Source organism: Nansenia antarctica (assembly GCF_963989245.1).
Source record: "Nansenia antarctica genome assembly, chromosome: 2".
Lineage (NCBI taxonomy): Eukaryota > Metazoa > Chordata > Actinopteri > Argentiniformes > Microstomatidae > Nansenia > Nansenia antarctica.
The window spans coordinates 78,455,603-78,479,083 of NC_137675.1; the positions used below are offsets into that span (position 1 = coordinate 78,455,603).

General features: G+C 46.3%; 1 protein-coding gene across 1 annotated transcript; it reads left to right on the forward strand.

The window, feature by feature from the left end:
- Positions 1 to 2,090: 2,090 nt before the first annotated feature.
- Positions 2,091 to 20,382, forward strand: nubp1 (nucleotide binding protein 1 (MinD homolog, E. coli)). The gene is made up of 11 exons (XM_080550635.1): positions 2,091 to 2,145; positions 4,100 to 4,204; positions 4,540 to 4,673; positions 7,720 to 7,788; positions 8,018 to 8,050; positions 8,166 to 8,256; positions 8,401 to 8,555; positions 12,538 to 12,648; positions 13,321 to 13,423; positions 14,392 to 14,475; positions 15,268 to 20,382. The coding sequence occupies exons 1-11, from the start codon at positions 2,115 to 2,117 to the stop codon at positions 15,330 to 15,332; spliced, it is 981 nt and encodes a 326-aa protein (XP_080406761.1). The 5' UTR covers positions 2,091 to 2,114; the 3' UTR covers positions 15,333 to 20,382.
- Positions 20,383 to 23,481: the final 3,099 nt, after the last annotated feature.

A 23,481-nucleotide genomic window follows, 5' to 3' on the forward strand; every position in this document is an offset into this window, starting at 1 on the left:
CCTTGCATGACACCAGGGCTCTGAGGAGGGCAAGAAAGATCATGGCCGACCCCTTCCACCCCGGCCACGGCCTCCTCACCCTGCTTCCCTCTGGAAGAAGGTTGCGGCTGCCTAAGGCACTGAAGGCCCGCCACAGGCTCAGTTTCTTCCCCTCAGCCGCCAGGCTGATAAATGACTCTGGCTTCCCCCTCCCCCCCGCCCCCAAGTCTGCCCAGGACTGAATATGCACTGGACTCACTGTAAATACTCTGCACTGCACTTTATATATGTTGCACTATCCAATGCACTGTTGTCTGTCCTGTGTTGTCCTGTTTTTTGCATTTGTTTTTGTATACACGTGAAAAAAGTATAAACGCACTTACTGTAATGCCGAAGCAAATTCCTATATGTGTATGCATAATGGCAATAAACGTTATCTGAATCTGAATCTGAATCTGAATCTGAATAATAATAATAATAATAATAATAATAATAATAATAATAATAATAAAAATAACCTTTAATTGTATGGCACTTTTCCTGCAGACGTTGCAGCTCAAAGTGCTTTAACATATCCACACAGCATAAAAACAATAATAGAACAATAGTAATCAATAAAACACACAATAGCAATAATATAAACTACATAATAAAACAAGAATAAAGGAATAAAGATAAACTAAATAATATAAGAATTACTATCAGATGTAAATATTAAGATTCTAGTATGTACAATACAAGTATGTCTACATCAGCGTGTTAACATGTCTCATGTGTTTCGTTGGCTCTGTAAAACCAGTGGTGTGCCGTCAGGGCCAGCAAGGCCTTCTCTGCTGGCCTAAACATCATCAGAATATACATTTTATTTTAATATATATTTTCCACAAATATGTATTAATGATTCCCCATAGTCTATTCTCTTAATTTCATAGCTTTCCTCTTGGTTGCGCTGCTTCCAGTCTCCGATTGAGATTTGGAGGGCTGGCCTTTATGTTAGAGCTTTTATCCAATCAAAATGTGTTGCTAGGGGGCTCAAAAATCTGCCCGCCTTCACAGTGCCACGGTGCCGCGGATTCGACCTGTACCTTAACGTTGGAACGAGAAAAACTGTGGCGTTCCTAGTAAACCTACGTAGATGCGAGCAAAAGCAACAACGGCGCCTGCTGGAAGGCTCAATGATGTCAGCACCCAGCACGTCTTTTGATTGGATACGCACTATTGCTACGCACTATTGATACGCACTATTGATATTCACTATTGAGATGCGGAACTATGCCGGTAGATGTGAAACTTTTGAACGTGCGGAGGAAAACGGAGCCTCACAACGAAAGCTTTCGTTGACTGATCGATAATACTGATCGATTGTGTCCTGTTTTTGGGTAAACAATAACTTTCATTTAGGGGACACAATGAAAGCGCCAAGTCCACAAACAGAGGAAACTACGTTGAGCTTCTTTCTTTTCTGGCTGAAAACAACCCAGATTTACATTACCACCTGTCCACAAACAAAGTGTTTACTGGGACGTCAGGCAAAATACAAAACGACCTGATTTTTGCTATTGCTGAAGTGATGGAAGAAGAGATCAAAATGGAGATTAAAAAGGCACCCTTTGTCGCTATTATGGTGGACGAGACGACAGACGTGGGTAATGTAGCGATCTTAAAGATGTTAGTTTAACACTCTTCATTGTAAATGCGGATTTATTGATTAAAAATGCTTCGGAAATATTAATATAACTCTGTTGTACTTGTCTGACTATGTTAAGGTGATGCAACGCCCGGTTATACTGTGTTTCTGTCTAGTTTCTAGAGCCATGGCGTCATAACGATGGTATTAAGAGGTAGAATAATTCAGGTAGGAATGTGTCGGACATCACTGAAGGCCTAGGTGTGAAATGCACCGCCCGCCACTGGTAAAACGATTGAACCGGCAGGTTGTGAATAAAACTATATTGTTGAAATCTGTTGTAGAAGAATCTTTCTATTCGTTGCACAATATATCCCTTACACTTAACACTGCTTTACAACAGGAGTTGTGAATGAACACGAGCGGTCGTTTTGTGCGTACGCGGAACCTTTATTACCGGATTGGAATTGCAGGGGAACGAATTATACCACACACACTGGACGTCAACATGGAAGACGTACCGACCAATGCGCCAGAACGTGAGTTTCTTACAAGTTCATTAAAACAACATAGAACGCTACTAGACAACACGTTCAAGTCGTTATTGCACCTCTTGCGTTGTTGTCTAACAACGTTATTGTATGTCAACGTTGTTGTCGTCACTGTGAACGAGTGACTTGGGCTAAGCTAACTAGCTGGCTAGATGACTGGCTCACTGGCTTGCTGTCACAGGACAACTTGTCAAACATACAACAGTTGATCATCTAGCTACCTGGGAATATCATAGGATAATACTATGTCGACTACGTTCAGTCTGGTAGCCACTGAATAAACGAATGTCACCGTTATGTTGAGTACAATGAAGCCTGCGTGTGTGCTGATGCAACCCAGGGTCACCTGACAATAAGTTGTATAAAAGAACTTCATCATCATCATCATCATCATCATCATCATCATCATCATCATAGTTATTAGCTAAATCTACTGACCCCATTTCTAACTACTATCTCCTGCCTGTTGTCCAGATTGGCAACATTATCTTAAGATAACTGTATCCAATGAATGTACAGTGTTTTAAGTTTGATGTCGGAATCTTAATGAATGAAGTAGCTAATAGTAGCAGTGTGCCGTGATGTGGTCGGGTAGAGTTGGATTTAGATCATTCATCAGTGTTGGGTGTTCTCTCCTTGAAGTCATTACATGTGATTATCGGGCTTGATTTGTGAAGGAGGCATGATGACTTGTAGTTTAATAAGACCTGATGGTTGAAGTCTACCTAGTTTAATAAGACCTGATGGTTGAAGTCTAACTAGTTTAATAAGACGTGATGGTTGAAGTCTACCTAGTTTAATAAGACGTGATGGTTGAAGTCTGTAGTTTAATAAGACCTGATGGTTGAAGTCTGTAGTTTAATAAGACCTGATGGGTGGAGTCTACCTAGTTTAATAAGACATGATGGTTAAGGTCTTCCTAGTTGTGTGAAGGATAATGGTTGTCTGACAGGTTTTCTCTGTGGCTCGATCTTCTGTCTTTTTTGTGTGTGTTTCTATTGTCTGTTTCCCCTTGTCGTTGTGTCTCTGAAGCACACAGGGTGTTACAGTAGGGAAAGCAGTGTGCTATAGAAACGCAGGGTGTTACAGTAGGGTAAAGAGTGTGCTATAGAAACACAGGGTGTTACAGTAGAGTAGGGTAAAGAGTGTGCTATAGAAACACAGGGTGTCACAGTAGGGTAAGGACTAGGAGTGTGCTATAGAAACACAGGGTGTTACAGTAGGGTAAGGACTAGGAGTGTGCTACAGAAACACAGGGTGTTACAGTAGGGTAAGGACTAGGAGTGTGCTACAGAAACACAGGGTGTCACAGTAGGGTAAGGACTAGGAGTGTGCTATAGAAACACAGGGTGTTACAGTAGGGAAAGCAGTGTGCTACAGAAACACAGGGTGTTACAGTAGGGTAAGGACTAGGAGTGTGCTATAGAAACACAGGGTGTCACTGTCACAGTAGGGTAAGGACTAGGAGTGTGCTATAGAAACACAGGGTGTTACAGTAGGATAAGGAGTGTGATACAGAAACACAGGGTGTTACAGTAGGATAAGGAGTGTGCTATTTGGTTGTTAAGTCTGACGTCAAACGTGACGTTTAGCAATTTCCGGGTCCAAACCAGAAATTCCCCGCACCAGAGTACCAGTGTACTACAGCTGTAGAATGACAGTTCAATCGTTTTTTAGACTCGGATCTATTCATACAACAAGGGACACAGCACTTTCCCGTTTTTCCCATATTGTCAGGGTCTTTGAGCCTCGGAAAAGCGCTATATAAATATAATGAATTATTATTATTACTGAGGCATTTCGAAGAGAGCGCCTCAGCCAACTTTGGACCCGGAAACACGTCACGACTTAACAACCGAATAGAAACACAGGGTGTTACAGTAGGGTAAGGAGTGTGCTACAGAAACACAGTGTGATTGATGGGTGGTTGCTGTCTTGTCAGACTGCCCTGGGACACAGAGTGAGCAGGCAGGCAAGGCGTCCCCATGCCAGGGATGTCCCAACCAGAAGATCTGTGCCTCTGGGGCCTCCAAGCTACCGGATCCTGGTGAGTGTCTCTGTCAGAACACACTGCAGCGTCTTTTCCCTTATGGCCTTCTTGGGTTCCCGGACACAGATCAAGCCTAGTGCTAGACTGAGACATCTTCACTGGAGGTTTTACATTGAATGTGTGATTTAATCTGTGTCCAGAAAACCGGGCCCTAACAGTTCAGAGCTCGTGGCAGTGCTCAAAGTATGTGTATGCATTAGGTATTAGCCTGTAATGTGTTGGCAAGTCCCTCTTTAAATAGTTTTTGTCTCGCTCTTTCCCGCCTCCTTCCATATCTCTCTCTCTCTCTCTCTCTCTCTCTCCCTCTCCCCCCTCCCTCACCCCCTCTGCAGCCATAGCAGAGATAGGTCTGAAGATGGCCACAGTGAAGCATAAGATCCTGGTCCTGTCTGGTAAGGGAGGCGTGGGGAAGAGTACCTTCAGTGCACACCTGGCCCACGCGCTAGCCAGCGATGAAACCAAGGAGGTACACCTTAATTCTCTTCCTCTCCTTGTTTTCTTCCGTTCATCTGATACACTGGTGGGAAATAACTTACTATTAAGTTAGAGGAGATTTTTTTGCGAGTAAGAATTTCAGTACGCGCCAATAAACTTGAACTTGGGAGCTGTCTGGTTTCTCTCAGATAGCTGATGACATTTGGTGTGGGGAGAAGCGTACAGTTAGGATGTGGTGGTATCTGTGTGTGTGGTATCACACACACACACACACACACACACACACACACACACACACACACACACACACACACACAAGACTCTGGCTGTGGAAGAGTTGTGGACAGGAGAAAAGTGAGTGATTAGCTTCCTGTTTCATGGTTTGTGTTTTGTTTCAACTTCCTGTTGATAAAGCTGCTGAAAAGGAGTGTGTGTGTGTGTGTTCACACTGAGCTGTTTGTTGTTAGAAAGGCCAGTTCCTGAGTCTCCCAGTGGATTCCTGGACGAATCCAAAACCCCCTGTGCTATCGTTTCTGAGTAGCTTTGGCACAGTTGTGGATGTTTTTGCAACCTGACCTTGGGAGGGAAAGGAGCATTAAGGAGATGATGAATTAGGGAAAATAGAAAGCAGTTTTTCTTTTTCCTTTTGCTCCGTGAATTTGTCTTGTTTTTTTTTAAAGAACGGGTTAGTGCCTGTTTACCTGTATGTTTTGGGTTATGTGTGTTTGATTTAAGAGTTGTCAAATAAACTAAACTAAACTAATCTCAGGTCCTGTCAGTGCAGAGCTCTGTGGAGCTCCGTGTTGGTATAGTCGCTCCATCTGTAGCCAGGGCAGATTCCCACATTCCCGCTGGGAAAACCAGGATGATTCTCCACATTCCTGACTCTGCTGCTTCCCATCCTCTTTCAAATCCATTAAACACGACACACACACACGACACACACACGACACACACACACCCACACACACACACACACACACACACACACACACACACACACACACACACACACTCATGTGTATACTTTTCCCTACCCTTTCTCAAATACACACACACACACACACACACACACACTCACTCATGTGCATGCTTTTCCCTACCATTTCTCAAATACACACACACACACACACACACGCACACACATTCCGTTGAAGTTTCTCTCACTTTCTCTCTTCCTGATGGGCTGTCAGCACACATCCTCCCTGCAGTGGCATTAAGATTCTTGGTTGTGTTTCCTGTAGTTGCTGGCACGGTCCTAACTAAAGCCAGGGGAGTGACACACACACACACACACACACACACACACACACACACAAAACTGCCAACAGGAAGGTATTTGAGCCTAGGGAGGAAGTGAGATGACCTCCTGAGGAAGATCAGAAGAGGGGGGGCAGAGGATTGGGGAGGGGAGGGGGAGATTGGGAGGGGAGGTGGAGGCAGTTTAGGAGGAGAGGACTGATGGGAGGAGAGAGATGATAGGTGGAGGAGGGGGAGGTAGAGTTTAGGAAGAGAGGGATGATAGGTGGAGGAGGGGGAGGTAGTTTAAGAGTAGGAGGGGGAGGTAGTTTAAGAGTAGGAGGGGGAGGTAGAGTTTAGGAAGAGAGGGATGATAGGTGGAGGAGGGGGAGGTAGTTTAAGAGTAGGAGGTAGGAGGTAGAGTTTAGGAAGAGAGGGATGATAGGTGGAGGAGGGGGAGGTAGTTTAAGAGTAGGAGGTAGAGTTTAGGAAGAGAGGGATGATAGGTGGAGGAGGGGGAGGTAGTTTAAGAGTAGGAGGTAGGAGGTAGAGTTTAGGAAGAGAGGGATGATAGGTGGAGGAGGGGGAGGTAGTTTAAGAGTAGGAGGTAGGAGGTAGAGTTTAGGAAGAGAGGGATGATAGGTGGAGGAGGGAGAGGTAGAGTTTAGGAAGAGAGGGATGATAGGTGGAGGAGGGGGAGGTAGTTTAAGAGTAGGAGGTAGAGTTTAGGAAGAGAAGGATGATAGGTGGAGGAGGAAGATGATGAAAGGGAGGAGAGGTGGGGGATCAGAAGATCAGGGTGGTGGACTGACTTCCTCTCTAAACCCTCACCCTTCCTCTGACCCTGGCTCACCGGTGCCCCGGGGAGGGATTTAACCGTAACACCACCTCATGGAACACATCAGGGTTTCCAAGGGACCATTAAGACTGTGGCGCAGGCCACTGACCACGGTCCTCGTTCTGTGTTGTCTCCCGACACACAGCCTGGCCACTGTGTCAGTGTGTCCCTCCTTGGGAAGTGAAAAAAAAATTCTAATCAAACTTTATTGAACCCATGCACAGGATACAGCAGGAAACGACGCAATTAAATGCTTTTAACGAGCTACCTCGCAACAGTGCAGTGAATTGTCCCTCTGTTTGAGTTGTTGTTTTAGTTGGGTGACACACAGGGATGCGGAGGGGAAACCGGTTTCTCGTCAGTCGTTTCTCTGAGATCCGTTTCGTCTGTGAGCGACATTCACTCAACGTCTGGTCAACGTCTGGTCCCCACCTGTTGTTTTGTTGCCGTCAGCTTGTAGGAAATGAAGCGTCGGACGATACAACCCTTTACCAAGATCTGTGTGTGTGTGTGAGAGAGAGAGAGAGTGTGATCACTATAACATCTGGACTAGAGGTGCACTGTGTAACTAGAAAGGCATGCTCACTGCACGCACGCACGCTCACACACACACACACACACACACACACACACACACACACACACACACACACACACAGACACAGGGAGAAAGAAGTTCCTCTGGGGGTCATAATGGAACAAAAGGAAAGAGCTCCTCTCCCTCTCTTTATCGCTCCCTCCTCTCTTCCTCCTCCTCCCTCACACTCTCTCCCTCTTCACTGATGTTCCTAGCAGCTGAAGAGTACGGTAGTGTAGAGGGGACATTGGGTGCCTGGCGCCCTCTGTTGTCTGAAGAGAGAAGTGCACCTCGCCAGTCCCAGCAGCTGCTTGACTCGACACCGCCACCAGGGAGACAACTGTATGTGACACTGGTGTTGTGTGTGTATGTAGTCTCGCTCTAATGTGTGTGTGTGTGTGTGTGTGTGTGTGTGTGTTCCAGGTTGCTTTGCTGGATGTGGACATCTGTGGGCCCTCCATCCCGAGGATGATGGGGTTGGAGGGAGAACAGGTTCGTAGTTCAGATCAATGAAACCTCCCAAGAAAAGCCTAGAATGACTTTTCCACCTGGAGCTGAAATAACTGAGTTCAATACAAGTGATGTTGTCCATCACTTCCTCATATTCCTCCATATTTTAGTTTTCTGATGAGTGGACTGTCATGACTTTAATGTGTCGTGTGTGTGTGTGTGTGTGTGTGTGTCGTGCGTGTGCGTCGTGCGTGTGCGTGCGTGTCTACAGGTCCATCAGAGTGCTTCTGGCTGGTCCCCTGTGGTGAGTCAGACTTTCTGTCATCTCTTCAAAACCCTCATTCTGATCATGTATCCCAGACACTACATGAGAAATAACACTGTGTGTGTGTGTGTGTGTGTGTGTGTGTGTGTTCCAGTATGTCGAGGAAAACCTGGCAGTCATGTCCATCGGCTTCCTGCTCAGCAGTCCTGATGATGCCGTTATCTGGAGAGGGCCCAAGAAGAACGGTACAAGAGAGTGTGTGTGTGTGTGTCTGTGTGTGTGTGTCCGTGTGTGTGTGTGTGTATGTGAATGTGCGTCAGTGAATGTGTCTTTGTGTCTGTCTGGCTGTGGCTGACTCCTCCTCCTCCTCCTGCTGTGTGTCCAATCAGGGATGATCAAGCAGTTCCTGAGGGACGTTGATTGGGGAGACCTGGATTACCTCATCGTGGACACGCCCCCCGGCACGTCGGACGAGCACCTGTCCATCGTCCAGTACCTCAGCTCCACCAAGGTGGACGGAGCTGTCATCATCACCACCCCGCAGGTCACTACGGCAACCGCGGAATCTCTCCTTGTCTCCTTCCCTCGTCCCCTCCTTTCTCTCCTCTCCTCTCTTCTCTCCTCCATGTCTCTCCTTCCGTTCCTCTCAACTTCTACAGCGTCCTCCTCTCCTCGTCCCCTCCGTCTCCTTTCCTTTTCTCCTTCCCTTCACTCCTTTCCTTAACTCCTTTCCTTATGTCTTTCCCTTGATGAGCCCGTAGTTGAACGCATGGTGAGATAGGTTCTGGTTGAACATTGGCATTGTTATCTTCGGCCTTGAGGTTTTTTTATTGATCTCGGGGGGTTGTTCTGGTGAGTTCTGGTGATCTTTGCTCTCTGCTCCCGCCCGGTTAGATTACCATCAAAGATATGGAGAGCGGCCAAAAAACACAACAAAGGTTTTATATATTTTTTATTAGTACGTGTGGGAGACACACAGACTTAGACGCGCCCGGTACAGAGCAAAGCTGTAGGCTGCAGAAGCGAGCTAGCAGCAACCATCACACAGCCGCCCACCCACACAAACACAGCTCGTCTACCTACGACAGATGAACACAAACCGTTTAACCCCCCCTGCTCTCCGTGTGCTTCAGAACAGGAAATCCCCCCACCTCATTTCTCCTGGCCACTGCTCCATTAACCTACACACACACACACACACACACACACACACACACACACACACACACACACACACACACACACACACCAGACGGACAGAGACACACCAGCAGGGTTCTAGGCGTGGGAAGGTTGCCATAGTCATAGTAGTTACAGGAACAGACTCTGTTACCTCAGACACCACCACCACTTTCACTTCTCTTTCGGTGCCCTCCTCTCGACCCCCTCTACCCCTCTCCCCCCTGTCCTCCTCTCTACACCTTTCCCCCCTGTCCTCCTCTCTACCCCTCTCCCCCCTGTCCTCCTCTCTACCCCTCTCCCCCCTGTCCTCCTCTCTACCCCTCTCCCTCTGTCCTCCTCTCTACCCCTCTCCCTCTGTCCTCCTCTCTACCCCTCTCCCCTCTGTCCTCCTCTCTACCCCTCTCCCTCTGTCCTCCTCTCTACCCCTCTCCCCCCTGTCCTCCCTCTCTACCCCTCTCCCCCCTGTCCTCCCTCTCTACCCCTTTCCCCCCTGTCCTCCCTCTCTACCCCTCTCCCCCCTGTCCTCCCTCTCTACCCCTCTCCCCCCTGTCCTCCCTCTCTACCCCTCTCCCCCCTGTCCTCCCTCTCTACCCCTCTCCCCCCTGTCCTCCCTCTCTACCCCTCTCCCCCCTGTCCTCCCTCTCTACCCCTCTCGCCCCTGTCCTCCCTCTCTACCCCTCTCCCTCTGTCCTCCTCTCTACCCCTCTCCCCCCTCTCTACCCCTGTCCTCCCTCTCTACCCCTCTCCCTCTGTCCTCCTCTCTACCCCTCTCCCCTCTGTCCTCCTCTCTACCCCTCTCCCTCTGTCCTCCTCTCTACCCCTCTCCCCCCTGTCCTCCCTCTCTACCCCTCTCCCCCCTGTCCTCCCTCTCTACCCCTTCCCCCCTGTCCTCCCTCTCTACCCCTCTCCCCCCTGTCCTCCCTCTCTACCCCTCTCCCCCAGTGGCGGGCGGTGCATTTCACACCTAGGCCTTCAGTGATGTCCGACACATTCCTACCTGAATTATTCTACCTCTTAATACCATCGTTATGACGCCATGGCTCTAGAAACTAGACAGAAACACAGTATAACCGGGCGTTGCATCACCTTAACATAGTCAGACAAGTACAACAGAGTTATATTAATATTTCCGAAGCATTTTTAATCAATAAATCCGCATTTACAATGAAGAGTGTTAAACTAACATCTTTAAGATCGCTACATTACCCACGTCTGTCGTCTCGTCCACCATAATAGCGACAAAGGGTGCCTTTTTAATCTCCATTTTGATCTCTTCTTCCATCACTTCAGCAATAGCAAAAATCAGGTCGTTTTGTATTTTGCCTGACGTCCCAGTAAACACTTTGTTTGTGGACAGGTGGTAATGTAAATCTGGGTTGTTTTCAGCCAGAAAAGAAAGAAGCTCAACGTAGTTTCCTCTGTTTGTGGACTTGGCGCTTTCATTGTGTCCCCTAAATGAAAGTTATTGTTTACCCAAAAACAGGACACAATCGATCAGTATTATCGATCAGTCAACGAAAGCTTTCGTTGTGAGGCTCCGTTTTCCTCCGCACGTTCAAAAGTTTCACATCTACCGGCATAGTTCCGCATCTCAATAGTGAATATCAATAGTGCGTATCAATAGTGCGTAGCAATAGTGCGTATCCAATCAAAAGACGTGCTGGGTGCTGACATCATTGAGCCTTCCAGCAGGCGCCGTTGTTGCTTTTGCTCGCATCTACGTAGGTTTACTAGGAACGCCACAGTTTTTCTCGTTCCAACGTTAAGGTACAGGTCGAATCCGCGGCACCGTGGCACTGTGAAGGCGGGCAGATTTTTGAGCCCCCTAGCAACACATTTTGATTGGATAAAAGCTCTAACATAAAGGCCAGCCCTCCAAATCTCAATCGGAGACTGGAAGCAGCGCAACCAAGAGGAAAGCTATGAAATTAAGAGAATAGACTATGGGGAATCATTAATACATATTTGTGGAAAATATATATTAAAATAAAATGTATATTCTGATGATGTTTAGGCCAGCAGAGAAGGCCTTGCTGGCCCTGACGGCACACCACTGCTCTCCCCCCTGTCCTCCCTCTCTACCCCTCTCGCCCCTGTCCTCCCTCTCTACCCCTCTCCCCCCTGTCCTCCCTCTCTACCCCTCTCCCTCTGTCCTCCTCTCTACCCCTCTCCCTCTGTCCTCCTCTCTACCCCTTTCCCCCCTGTCCTCCTCTCTACCCCTCTCCCCCCTGTCCTCCCTCTCTACCCCTGTCCTCCCTCTCTACCCCTTTCCCCCCTGTCCTCCTCTCTACCCCTCTCCCTCTGTCCTCCTCTCTACCCCTTTCCCCCCTGTCCTCCTCTCTACCCCTCTCCCTCTGTCCTCCTCTCTACCCCTCTCCCCCCTGTCCTCCCTCTCTACCCCTGTCCTCCCTCTCTACCCCTCTCCCCCCTGTCCTCCCTCTCTACCCCTTTCCCCCCTGTCCTCCTCTCTACCCCTCTCCCTCTGTCCTCCTCTCTACCCCTCTCCCCCCTGTCCTCCCTCTCTACCCCTGTCCTCCCTCTCTACCCCTCTCCCCCCTGTCCTCCCTCTCTACCCCTTTCCCCCCTGTCCTCCTCTCTACCCCTCTCCCTCTGTCCTCCTCTCTACCCCTTTCCCCCCTGTCCTCCTCTCTACCCCTCTCCCCCCTGTCCTCCCTCTCTACCCCTGTCCTCCCTCTCTACCCCTTTCCCCCCTGTCCTCCTCTCTACCCCTCTCCCCCCTGTCCTCCCTCTACCCCTGTCCTCCCTCTCTACCCCTCTCCCCCCTGTCCTCCCTCTCTACCCCTTTCCCCCCTGTCCTCCTCTCTACCCCTCTCCCCCCTGTCCTCCCTCTCTACCCCTGTCCTCCCTCTCTACCCCTCTCCCCCCTGTCCTCCCTCTCTACCTCTCTCCCCCTGTCCTCCCTCTCTACCCCTCTCCCCCCTGTCCTCCTCTCTACCCCTCTCCCTCCTGTCCTCCCTCTCTACCCCTCTCCCCCCTGTCCTCCCTCTCCCCCCTGTCCTCCTCTCTACCCCTCTCCCCCCTGTCCTCCCTCTCTACCCCTCTCCTCCCTCTCCCCTGGTCCCCTCCTCTCTACCCCTCTCCCTCTGTCCTCCCTCTCTCCCCCTACCCTCCCTCTCTCCCCCTACCCTCCCTCTCCCCTGGTCCCCTCCTCCCCTCTCCCCTGGTTGCCTCACCACTGGCTAAAGAACAGTCATGTAATGATTAGTTTATTCTGGTGTACATTAACTAATGATAGTTTAAGGCTTATTTATTCAAACTGACAAACACTCTCTCTCTCGCTCTCTCTCTCTCTCACAAACTCACACACACACACACACACACAGGAAGTGTCTCTCCAGGACGTGAGGAAGGAGATCAGGTTCTGTCAGAAGGTCAAGCTGCCCATCATCGGTGTCGTGGAGAACATGAGTGGATTTGTCTGTCCCAAATGCACGGTAACTTTATACACACACACACACAGTGTTACACACCCGAAGGTAGTAACAAATAAGGGAGTCCACACATGTGTTTAAATGATACAATTAAAGTTTTATTTAAGTAAAGAAACCAAAATAAACTAAATAACATGTATATGATTATGGATAAGAATCAGTAGTGTAAGCAATGAGTGAATGGTTGTATAATGTATGTTGTATGTGTAAGAGGTGTATGGATGTATGTAGTGTAAAACTGAAAGGCCCCAAAACCAGGTACCCAGAGACCTTACCAACGGAACCCAAATCATATAGAAGGAAGAGAGAGAGAGCTGAGGACACCCCTCTCATATATATATCCCCAGCTCCCCAAACCCAGGTGACACCACTCAACCTAACGACCCACCCACTCTGCCCAGGCTCCAGCCACAGCCAATATGCAGGCAGAGTGGGAGGCGTCACACACACACAGACACACATACACACAGACCAAACATACACACAAACACAGGCACAGAGTGGACAAGTGTATCCTCCATTAGCACTCAGGGTCTCTTTCCCTCTCTCTCCTCCTGATCATGACTGTTTTAAACCCTTTTCTCTCTCTCTCTCTCTCTCTCTCTCTCTCTCTCTCTCTCTCTCTCTCTCTCTCTCTCTCTCTCTCTCTCTCTCTCTCTCTCTCTCTCTCTGTAGAAGACATCGCAGATCTTCCCTCCCACCACCGGGGGCGCTGAGCGCATGTGTCTGGAGCTGAACCTGCCTCTGCTCGGACGCGTTCCCCTGGACCCCAGGATAGGTGAGTGACGTCACCCTCAGCGATCTGACCAGAGCAGGATAGGTGACTGCCACGCTGTCTTAGACCTATCCAACGGTGGCAGATCAGTGATGTTAGACATACGTGTTATTTCTTCCTCAGCAACACAATCATTTGCAATGAAATGAAATGAAGAGATCTGAAGTTTTGGCGTCTTTTTTTGGGAGAGGGTACTTTTATTCAATGTTACAAAGAAATGATGTTTCAGGTGGGTGTTCTCACTAGAACATTTGCTTCACTTGAAACGGAGTTTAGGATCAAATTTGCTTTGCTCTGTGTCGTTTGGAGCTGTGAGAACGCGCATTCGAAGTCGCTCCCGCAGCAAAGAACCGACGGATGCTCCGCTTGAAAAGGGTGGTTTCGCTCCGGTTAGAAACGACGCATCCATCACTTTGCTTCGCTTCGCTTTTGGTGAAAACAACAGCGCACGCATGATGATCTGGATAAGAGCTGGACAATGGGCAATTCTATTTTTTTCTGACCAATCAACCACCACGTCTGTTGCTTCGATTGCGTATGTTACTTCGTTTACATGAAGGGCTGTGAGAACGCATATCAGAAATAATTTATGCAACAATGTCGCGAACTCATCCACTTGCTCCGGGTCTCGATTCAGACTTTCATGTGAGAACGTGACCTCAGTCTCTCTCTCTCTGGGACTTCTCCTAGAGAAATGCTATAAACTCGCAATGGAATTTGGCCTTGAAGGCCACAGGTCCGTCTCCCTCTTTTCTCCAGCGCCCAGTCCTTCTCTGCGTTGTGTATTTGATTCGATTTTGAGTTGGGCAAGTAGAATACTTAAATATACGATACAGAAGTCATGGGACAATTGGAACAGTGATTCTCGACACTCAACACCTCTTCCTCTTTTCTTTTTTTCTTCCCTCCCTCTCTCCCATTTTTTCCCTCTGTCTCTACACACACACACACACACCCCACCCCTCTCACAGGAAGGAGTTGTGATGAGGGAAAGTCCTTCCTTACTGAAATCCCAGACTCCCCTGCAGCCGCTGCCTACCGGAGTATAGTAAAGAGTGAGTACTGGGTTGAACACACACATATACACGCACACACACGTGCAGACACACATACACACACACACGTGCAGACACACATACACACACACAGGTGCAGACAAACAAACGCACACGCATGCATGCACACAAACGTAGACACACACACACACACACACACATGTAAACACACGCGCACACGCACAGCCACAGCTCTAGTTCTGTTGAAGTCTAGGGTTTTATTTTGATGACTTTGCTTATTTTTTTTTATATTCTTTTATTCCTCTTTATATGGAATAGAAGAGGAAGTGATCTGTTGTGAGAGGAAGTGCAAAACAAGAACAAGATTCATATCTGACATTGAGTTGATAGTGTAATGAGGTGTGTGTGTGGGCGGGGGGGCTCAGACACAAACACTGAGATGTCAGCTAGATTACACATTACGCACTCAAACGCTCATGAATACACAGCCACGCATCGATGCTTGTATAAACACACACATCTATGATTATACACACACACACACACATCTTTGATTACACACACACAAACACACCTTTGAGTACACACACACACACACACATCTTTGATTACACGCACACACACATCTTTGATTACACACACACAAACACACCTTTGAGTACACACGCACACACCTTTGTTTACATAGAGTCAATCACACAGAGTTACATGTATGCACTAGAGTCTTATTACTACAAAGTCAAGGACACATTTCTGATTCGTTATCTCTTTCATTCTCTCCATATGTCTCTCTCTCCCCCTCCCCCACCCTCTCTCTCTCCCCACACACAGGTATCAAGGCCTACTGCTCAGAGGAGGACAAGACAGAAGAGGAAGAGGAGGGCAGCTCTGACTAGAAGCCCGTCCGTAGGCGGCCGTACTGCACACTCAGGGACAGGTCACATGACCGGGGTCTGAGGGCAGGGCTCGACATTAAGGTTTGTCCGCTTGTCCGGGACAAGTACATTTTATGTTCGGACAAGTGGACTTCCTCCTGCAGTTGTCCGATGGACAAGTCAAAACTAAAAAAGAAATCAATATGTATTAAGAGACCAAGTAATTTGATTGGACAAAAGGCATTCCATGAGTGCTGATCAGATTCCAGAGCGAGTTTACAAACGCAGCCATAGTGTAGCCTACGTTGTGGGACGCCTGTCACTAGTGCCATTCGTGTGAACGCGTATTTGCTTCTTCTCAATGCCGCTTATTTTCATGTAGTTCGATGTGATCGTATATTTTAGGTTTGAAGTTTTAAGACTAGCACACCGCAATGCGAACTTCAGAATGACACTAATGATAGATTTCTCAATTTGAATATAGGATAGGCTACTATCCAAAAGCTAGCAAATAAGATTGCTTCCATTGGGGAGGGACTATAGTTACAAACATGTTTTGTAAATATTCCTAGATATTCATCCCTTTTGTGGCCAATCTTAATCTAAAAGGGTTAGGGTTAGGGTAATCACTGATTACCCCATCGTAACAATTTTAAATAATTACAAAATATTGTTTAATGAATACATTTGAAAATGAAGGATACATCATTATCAAATCAATAGTAGTCAAATGTGTTATTTGCATACACATACACTCACTGGCCACTTCATTAGGCACACCTTGGGGTTGGACCCCCGCTTTTGCCTTCAGAACTGCCTTCATTCTTCGTGGCATAGATTCAAGGTGCTGGAAACATTCCTCAGAGATTTTGGTCCATATTGACACTATAATATCACGCAACAGCCCGTCTGGCACCAACAACCATGCCAGGTTCAAAGTCACTTAAATCACCTTTATTTCCCATTCTGATGCTTGGTTTGAACTTCAGCAGATCGTCTTGACCATGCCTAAATGCATTGAGTTGCTGCCACATGATTGGCTGATTAGATATTTGCGTTAACAAGCAGTTGAAAAGGTGTACCTAATGAAGTGGCCGGTGAGAGTATAATAAATTATTATTAATTAGAGATGCTCCGATCAGGGTTTTTGGTGCCGATCACTGGAATCAGTGATCTGCCGATCCGATATCACCGATCACAGCGTCGAAAATGGCAATTGAAGCATTCTATTTATTGTGTAGCATTATTTATGTTTTCAATTATTCTTAACACCATTGACATTGTATATTAAGTATTCAAATGAAATTAGGAGATGAGAAAGTATCATGAATTGACAACCATCTGTTTTATTGAATTCACAACCACCTGTAGCTTACTTCAGGAAAAACAAATAAAATGTGAAAATAAAAATCATAATAAATAAAATGTACACTGTCACATCAAATGTGCAACATTCCACTCGAATGAGAGGAACTAGGGGCTCTTAGAGAACTTGGAGCTTATACTAGGCTCCCGATGTACGTGTAGACAGTTTGATATAATTCCGGCAGGCAAACATCAGTGAAATATTTTCGCCCCGGCAGCGTATAGCGTGGATCCAGGCAGGAAACAAGGCGTTTGAACCCGGCGTCTTCCACAACAGACAGGGGCTGCTGATCAAGGCATATGAATTCCATTACTTTCGCATTTATTTCCTTTCGTTTCTTGTTGTCGTTGCCGTATGGTTGCTATCGTTTCAATGTCTCTGTAACAGTTAGCTGAGTGAGTGGCGTCGAACGTTCTTTTGACGACTCTTTCTCTCTGGCCTTAGCGCTCGCCAATTTATCAAACTCGTTAAATTCCTTGGTGTGACAAGCCTTCAAATGCCGTATGATATTCGTGGTATTGAAAGACCTTGCGTGCGTTCCTCCGCGAGGTATTTCTTTTGAGCAGACATTACAAACTGCATATTTGTTGTCTCTTTCCGACACTGTGTAATATTGCCAGACTGGCGACGCCACTAAAGGTGGATCAGTATAGCTGCGATATAAATAAATGCGGCGCTCAGGCAACTCGAGATTGGAATTCAAGCCTCAGGTGATTCCTCGAACGAGGATCAGCCTTGTGTCATCAGTGTTCACAGAAGACAGGCTTACAAATCTTCGATATGGGCGCGTGCACGCAGACATACGCAGCCCCGAAGAGTCGATCTGTCGAAATGAAGATACTCCACTCTGCAGGGGTACTACATTTGCGCAGCATTCCGAATTATTGATTTTTATGAAGACGGAAAAATAAGATGTAAAATAGTGCAATACTGCCGCAATTAACAAGGCGAGGGAAATGGTTTGGCAAGAAATTGCTGACCGATTAAATGCGTAGGTCATACTAGCCCCAGTTATTGTTATATGTTCATATTTTAATAAATGAATATTACTACTGTGGTGATATCCGCAGCAGGCTACAAACCGTCATATCGCCACAATGGCCTAGTGGTATCGACCGCTGCCATAGGATTTATTCGTCATTTTATATCGGTGGTTCGAATCCCTCTTCAGACGCACTTTTTACTGCATTTCGTTGTCTGAATCTAATCTAAAATCTCATCTTAAAAAGTATGTAGGCTATAAAATTATGGTGCAGGCTAATTTACAAGAACTGACACGATTACAATGGTGTTTGAAACCTTTGCATGAAATCTTCGGTTAAATGTAAAAAAAGAAAAAAAGAATGACTTAGTCAAGTCTCGAACACGCAACCTTTGTAACCGACGCTGGCTGCCTTAACCACTACGCCAGCCAGACCGCTGTGATGACAGCAATGCAAGTTGAGACAATTACAAAAAAAAATGTACACTCTTTTCTTTATTGATCTATCGATCTATCTATCACACTTTCAAAATATCAAGTTATCTGTCACACAATCAAACTATCTATCGATCGATCACACTTTCAAAATATCAAATTATCTATCTATCACACAGTCAAACTATCTAATCTATCTATCTCGTGTGAAGTGGGAACTAATATTTCCTAAAAGACACATGAGGAACTGTCGTTCGGGGTTTAGTTTCCGCCTGTGAGCCTTTTTTGACGCACGGATGACTATAGCCTGTGTTTTAGCCTGGTCGGGAGCAGGCTAATTATATCTGACTCAGAAGGAGCTCAACCAAGCAGCGAATTATTTGAGCCACATTGATGGAACCGAACGCAAGCTAACATTTTCGAGGCTTAGAACTTTATCGAGGCTTAGAACTTTATCGAGCTTCGTGGAATAGGGCCCTGGTGTGTGTGTGTGTACCCCAGTTACGATCTCAACCATTAGCAAGCAACAACTCACTGACCCCAGACCTGTTATTATTACCAGTCATTTTGCCATGCTCACCATTGCCACCAGCAGCTCAGCATAGCAACAAGCATAGCAACACTCTATACAGAAAAGGCTGACTTGACAATACAGCAGGGGGAGGCTGGTGGAGGTAGAAATCGGAGGACGGGCTCATTGTGATGCATGGAAAGGATTGAGGAACGGTGTCAAACTATTTCTTATTCCGTTCCATGCATGGCAATGAGCCTGTCACCCAATTTCTACCCCCATCAGCCTCCCTTGCAATACAGCATATTGCATATACATTCAGTGTTTCCTCTATATGCATTTATTTGTGGCGGACCGCCACGAATACATTTTCTCCGCCACTAATTGATCAGTCCGCTTTATGACCGGAGAACAGGAAAAAATCAAATTGAAGCTAGTTTAGGCCGCTTTCAGACCTACATTTCGTTCCGATTTAGGATGGAGTAAGTTACAATATGTTACAATGTTGCAATTAACCTCGTCGGCGACGCGCTTGCAAAACAGTTTTGTGATTGGTCCGAATTTAGCGGGACATTTGGATTTCTGGAAATCCCTTCCCTCTCTTCCCCCGTCTCCCGTCCCTTTAATCCCGTAAGCGTCTCCTAATCGAAAATGCAACATCATCAGCGACGACCTTGGGTTATTGCATTTACTGCTGTTCTCTGGTTCATGTTCTTATACCAGTGCTCACTATAGAGTATTTTAAATGAACATTCGTAATGTAGTCTAGTCTCTGATGTTCATGGTCAACTAAATCAGGCTATTTTGTGAAACAAATAATGTTCCCGAGCAGCCTCGCATCTAACGCTAGCTTCGAACTATTCATAGCATAAACGTTGGTAAATGTCACAAACGACACAGTATTGGCGGGGAAAGAAGGGGAGTCGAATTTTTATTGACAACGTATTTACATGCTGGAAAAACATGCAGCTAAAATTCAGGGAACATGTGGACAATAAGAGACACAACGGAGCTGTGGTCGCGTGGTCTTATTACAGGGCAATATGCGCGGGGCAAAAATAATCTATTGCCTCTCAAATCACCACGAACAGAACGGCGGAGGTACGGGTAAACAGGGCACATTTAAAAACAAAAAATTGCCACCCTCTAGTTTTCGGTGAAATTACGTCTTTGTATTGAGCGCCAGTGCGTGTTTCATGCGCGTGCACGCGGAAAATATTGCGCGCGCGCGAAAAAGGAACACTTCGCCACTAATGTGAAAAATCCTGGAGGAAACACTGTACATATAGATAATATTGCTTTCTGCATCACCGTGGTTATAGACTTATGTTCATCCAACGTGCACGTATCGTTTACACATTTTATACAAAACAATACACAAACCTGGTCAGAGCCGAGCAAGACTTCACCTTAGAAGCGGAGGTTGGTGGGGGCAGAAATCGGAGGACGGGCTCATTGTAACGCATGGAAAAGACTGCATTACAGTGAGGCCCCGTCCTCCGAATTTTACCCCTCTCAGCCTCCCCCCTGCAACACAGACAGGTCTCCTCTCCTGACTCTTGAGTCGGTTCGTCCCCGAAGATCGTTGAAGATGACCTTTGACATTAGATGTTTGACTGATTATGATCGATTCATTCCATGTTTGTGAATGGAAAAAGAGACTTCTGTGAATATGATTGTGTGTCTCTAATGTCAGCTTTAATTTTTGTATTAATCTATTTTATTTGTTGATCTGATATTTGTTTGCTATGATGGACGTACCACCTTTGACTAATAAACAAATAAATTATGCAAATAAAGTGCTTCTAGGTTCCTCATCTTTGTCCTGTATGCACTGTAGTGGGTTGTCGGCTGTAGGGGCCTTGTGTACCATAGAATTTGGTTGCCATGAAACCACAAACACACCCTCAACAAAGTTAATAAACCGCAACGAGATACGTCACAACAATTGTCTACAATAGAAAGGTACAGTAACAGACTTTTGTAATAAGATACAATTTTAAATGTTTTTAACAGCAGTCCGCCTGTCTTCACCTTCACGGTGTGAAAACGCTTGTGTTGCTAGAGATCAGATCGGCTCCGAAATTGCGTTTGGTCATCGTTTAGCCATACCATAAAAAAACTATGAAGAAGCAATCTTCTGCCTTCCGCTGTCCCCTCTGTGGTTGAAGGATCTGATTCAGCCAGGGTGGGGGGGGTGTCGGATTAAAAAGCGAAGTGAAATAAATCGCAGGGCTTGTGACGTGCTAGTTCTCTGGTGAACTTCACTAGAAAGTACATGTGAAACTTGATCAGCACCCTCCTATCACATACAACAGCTGGGACTGAAACGACAGCAGTGCAGGCCCTTACATGATGATACATGTGTTTTTTTCTTATTTTCTATGCAGACAGAATTGATCGTGTTGATTCAAATTCAGTGGATTTTGTGAACGTGTGGAGGCTCTTGAGGACTATGTTTTATACCAGGGGCGGCTGTGGCGCAGGAGGTAGAGCTGCTGTCTAATGATCGCAAGGTCGGCAGATCGGCGGTTCGAACCCTGGCTGGCCACATGTCGAAGTGTCCTTGGGCAAGACACTCAACCTCAAATTGCTCCCAGTGAGTGGGCCGGCGCCTTGCATGGTAGCTTGCCGCCATTGGTGTGTGCATGTGTGTGTGAATGGGTGAATGAGAGGCCGTTGTAAAGCGCTTTGGATAAAGGCGCTATATAAGTCAGTCCATTTGCCATCTATACCATTCCCCAATCCATTCCATGCATTACAATGAGCCTGTTTCTACCTCCACTAGCCTCCCCTGCTGGCCAGTCAGAATACAGTAGGTGAACCAGGTTTTGTCCACCTTGAGAATGAGGGAATGACAGGTATGACAGACAGGTAAGGTTGGTTTTATTAGTTGGCTATAAATACCGATGCCACGATTAGCGAGATTAGAAGTGGTTGTAATAGTTGGTCCCTATGCCAGTACCTCTGCCAGTAACCTGGTATGAACACGCCTGTTTGATCGGAAAGGATCAGGTGTCACTCAGGGGGTGTGGCCTCCTGCATCAGGTGACTTGTTTTGTCTACCGTGACGAGCTGTGAGAACACACAGGTGCAACTCAAAAAATTAGAATATCGTGCAAAAGTTCATTTATTTCAGTAATTCAACTTAAAGGGTTAAACTTAGATATTATATAGACTCATTACATGCAAAGCCTTTATTTGTTATACATTTGATGATTATGGCTTACAGCTTATGAAAACCCCAAATTCAATATCTCAGAAAATTTGAATATTACATGAAATCAATAAGAAACGGATTTTAAATACAGAAATGTCAGCCCTCTGAAAAGTATAATCATGCATATGTACTCAGTACTTGGTTTGGGCCCCTTTTGCATGAATTACTGCCTCAATGCGGCGTGGCATGGATGCTATCAGCCTGTGGCACTGCTGAGGTGTTATGGAAGACCAGGATGCTTCAATAGCAGCCTTCAGCTCTTCTGCATTGTTCGGCCTCATGTCTCTCATCTTTCTCTTGGCAATGCCCCAAAGATTCTTTATGGGGTTCAGGTTAGGCGAGTTTGCTGGCCAATCAAGCACAGGAATCCCATCGTCATTTAACCAGGTTTTGGTACTTTTGGCAGTGTGGGCAGGTGCCAAGTCCTGCTGGAAAATGAAGTCAGCATCTCCATAAAGCTTGTCTGCTGAAGGAAGCATGAAGTGCTCTAAAATGTCCTGGTAGACGGCTGCGTTGACTGTGGACTTAATAAAGCGTAGTGGACCAACACCAGCAGATGACATGGCTCCCCAAATCAACACAGACTGTGGAAACGTCACACTGGACTTCAAGTGTCTTGGGTTGTGTGCCTCTCCATTCTTCCTCCAAACTCTGGGACCTTGGTTTCCAAATGAGAGGCAAAATTTGCTCATCAGAGAAGAGAACTTTGGACCACTGAGCAACAGACCAGTTCTTTTTTTCTTTAGCCCAGGTCAGACGCTTCTGACGTTGTTTGTTGTTCAGGAGCGGCTTTACAAGAGGAATGCTACATTTGAAGCCCATGTCCAGGATCCGTCTGTGTGTGGTGGCTCTTGATGCACTAACTCCAGCCTCAGTCCACTCCTTGTGAAGCTCCCCCACACATTTGAATGGCCTTTTCCTGACAATCCTCTCCAGGCTGCGGTCATCCCTGTTGTTTGTGCACCTTTTTCTTCCACACTTTTTCCTTCCACTTAACTTTCTATTAATGTGCTTTGATACAGCACTTTGTGAACATCCAACTTCTTTCGCAATTACCTTTTGAGGCTTTCCCTCCTTGTGGAGGGTGTCGATGATGGTTTTCTGCACAACTGTCAGGTTAGCAGCCTTCCCCATGATTGTGAATTCTACTGAACCAGACTGAGAGACCATTTAAAGGCCCAGGAACCCTTTGCAGGTACTTTGGATTAATTGGCTGATTAGAGTGTAACACTTGAGCCTACAATATTGAACCTTTTCACAATATTCTAATTTTCTGAGATATTGAATTTGGGGTTTTCATAAGCTGTACGCCATAATCATCAAATGTATAACAAATAAAGGCTTTAAATATCTCGCTTTGCATGTAATGAGTCTATATAATATCTAAGTTTAACCCTTTAAGTTGAATTACTGAAATAAATGAACTTTTGCACGATATTCTAATTTTTTGAGTTGCACATCGGTTTTCCTTAAGGATGAGAAATCTGAATATGAATCAGAATGACAAGGAGAGAAAGACAGACATAAATAGACAGACAGACACACACAAACAGACAGCCCGACAGACACACAAACAGACCGACAGACAGACACACAAATAGACAGACAGACTGTAGGTGTTGATTGATTGTGGCTAGCATTGTAGCTTCTTACTTC

Excerpts from the sequence above, each read along its gene's own strand:
- nubp1 (XM_080550635.1), top strand. The coding sequence starts at position 2,115 with ATGGAAGACGTACCGACCAATGCGCCAGAAC. Across the intron at positions 8,556-12,537 it reads TCATCATCACCACCCCGCAG|GAAGTGTCTCTCCAGGACGT; the intron begins GTCACTACGGCA and ends ACACACACACAG. Across the intron at positions 12,649-13,320 it reads TTGTCTGTCCCAAATGCACG|AAGACATCGCAGATCTTCCC; the intron begins GTAACTTTATAC and ends CTCTCTCTGTAG.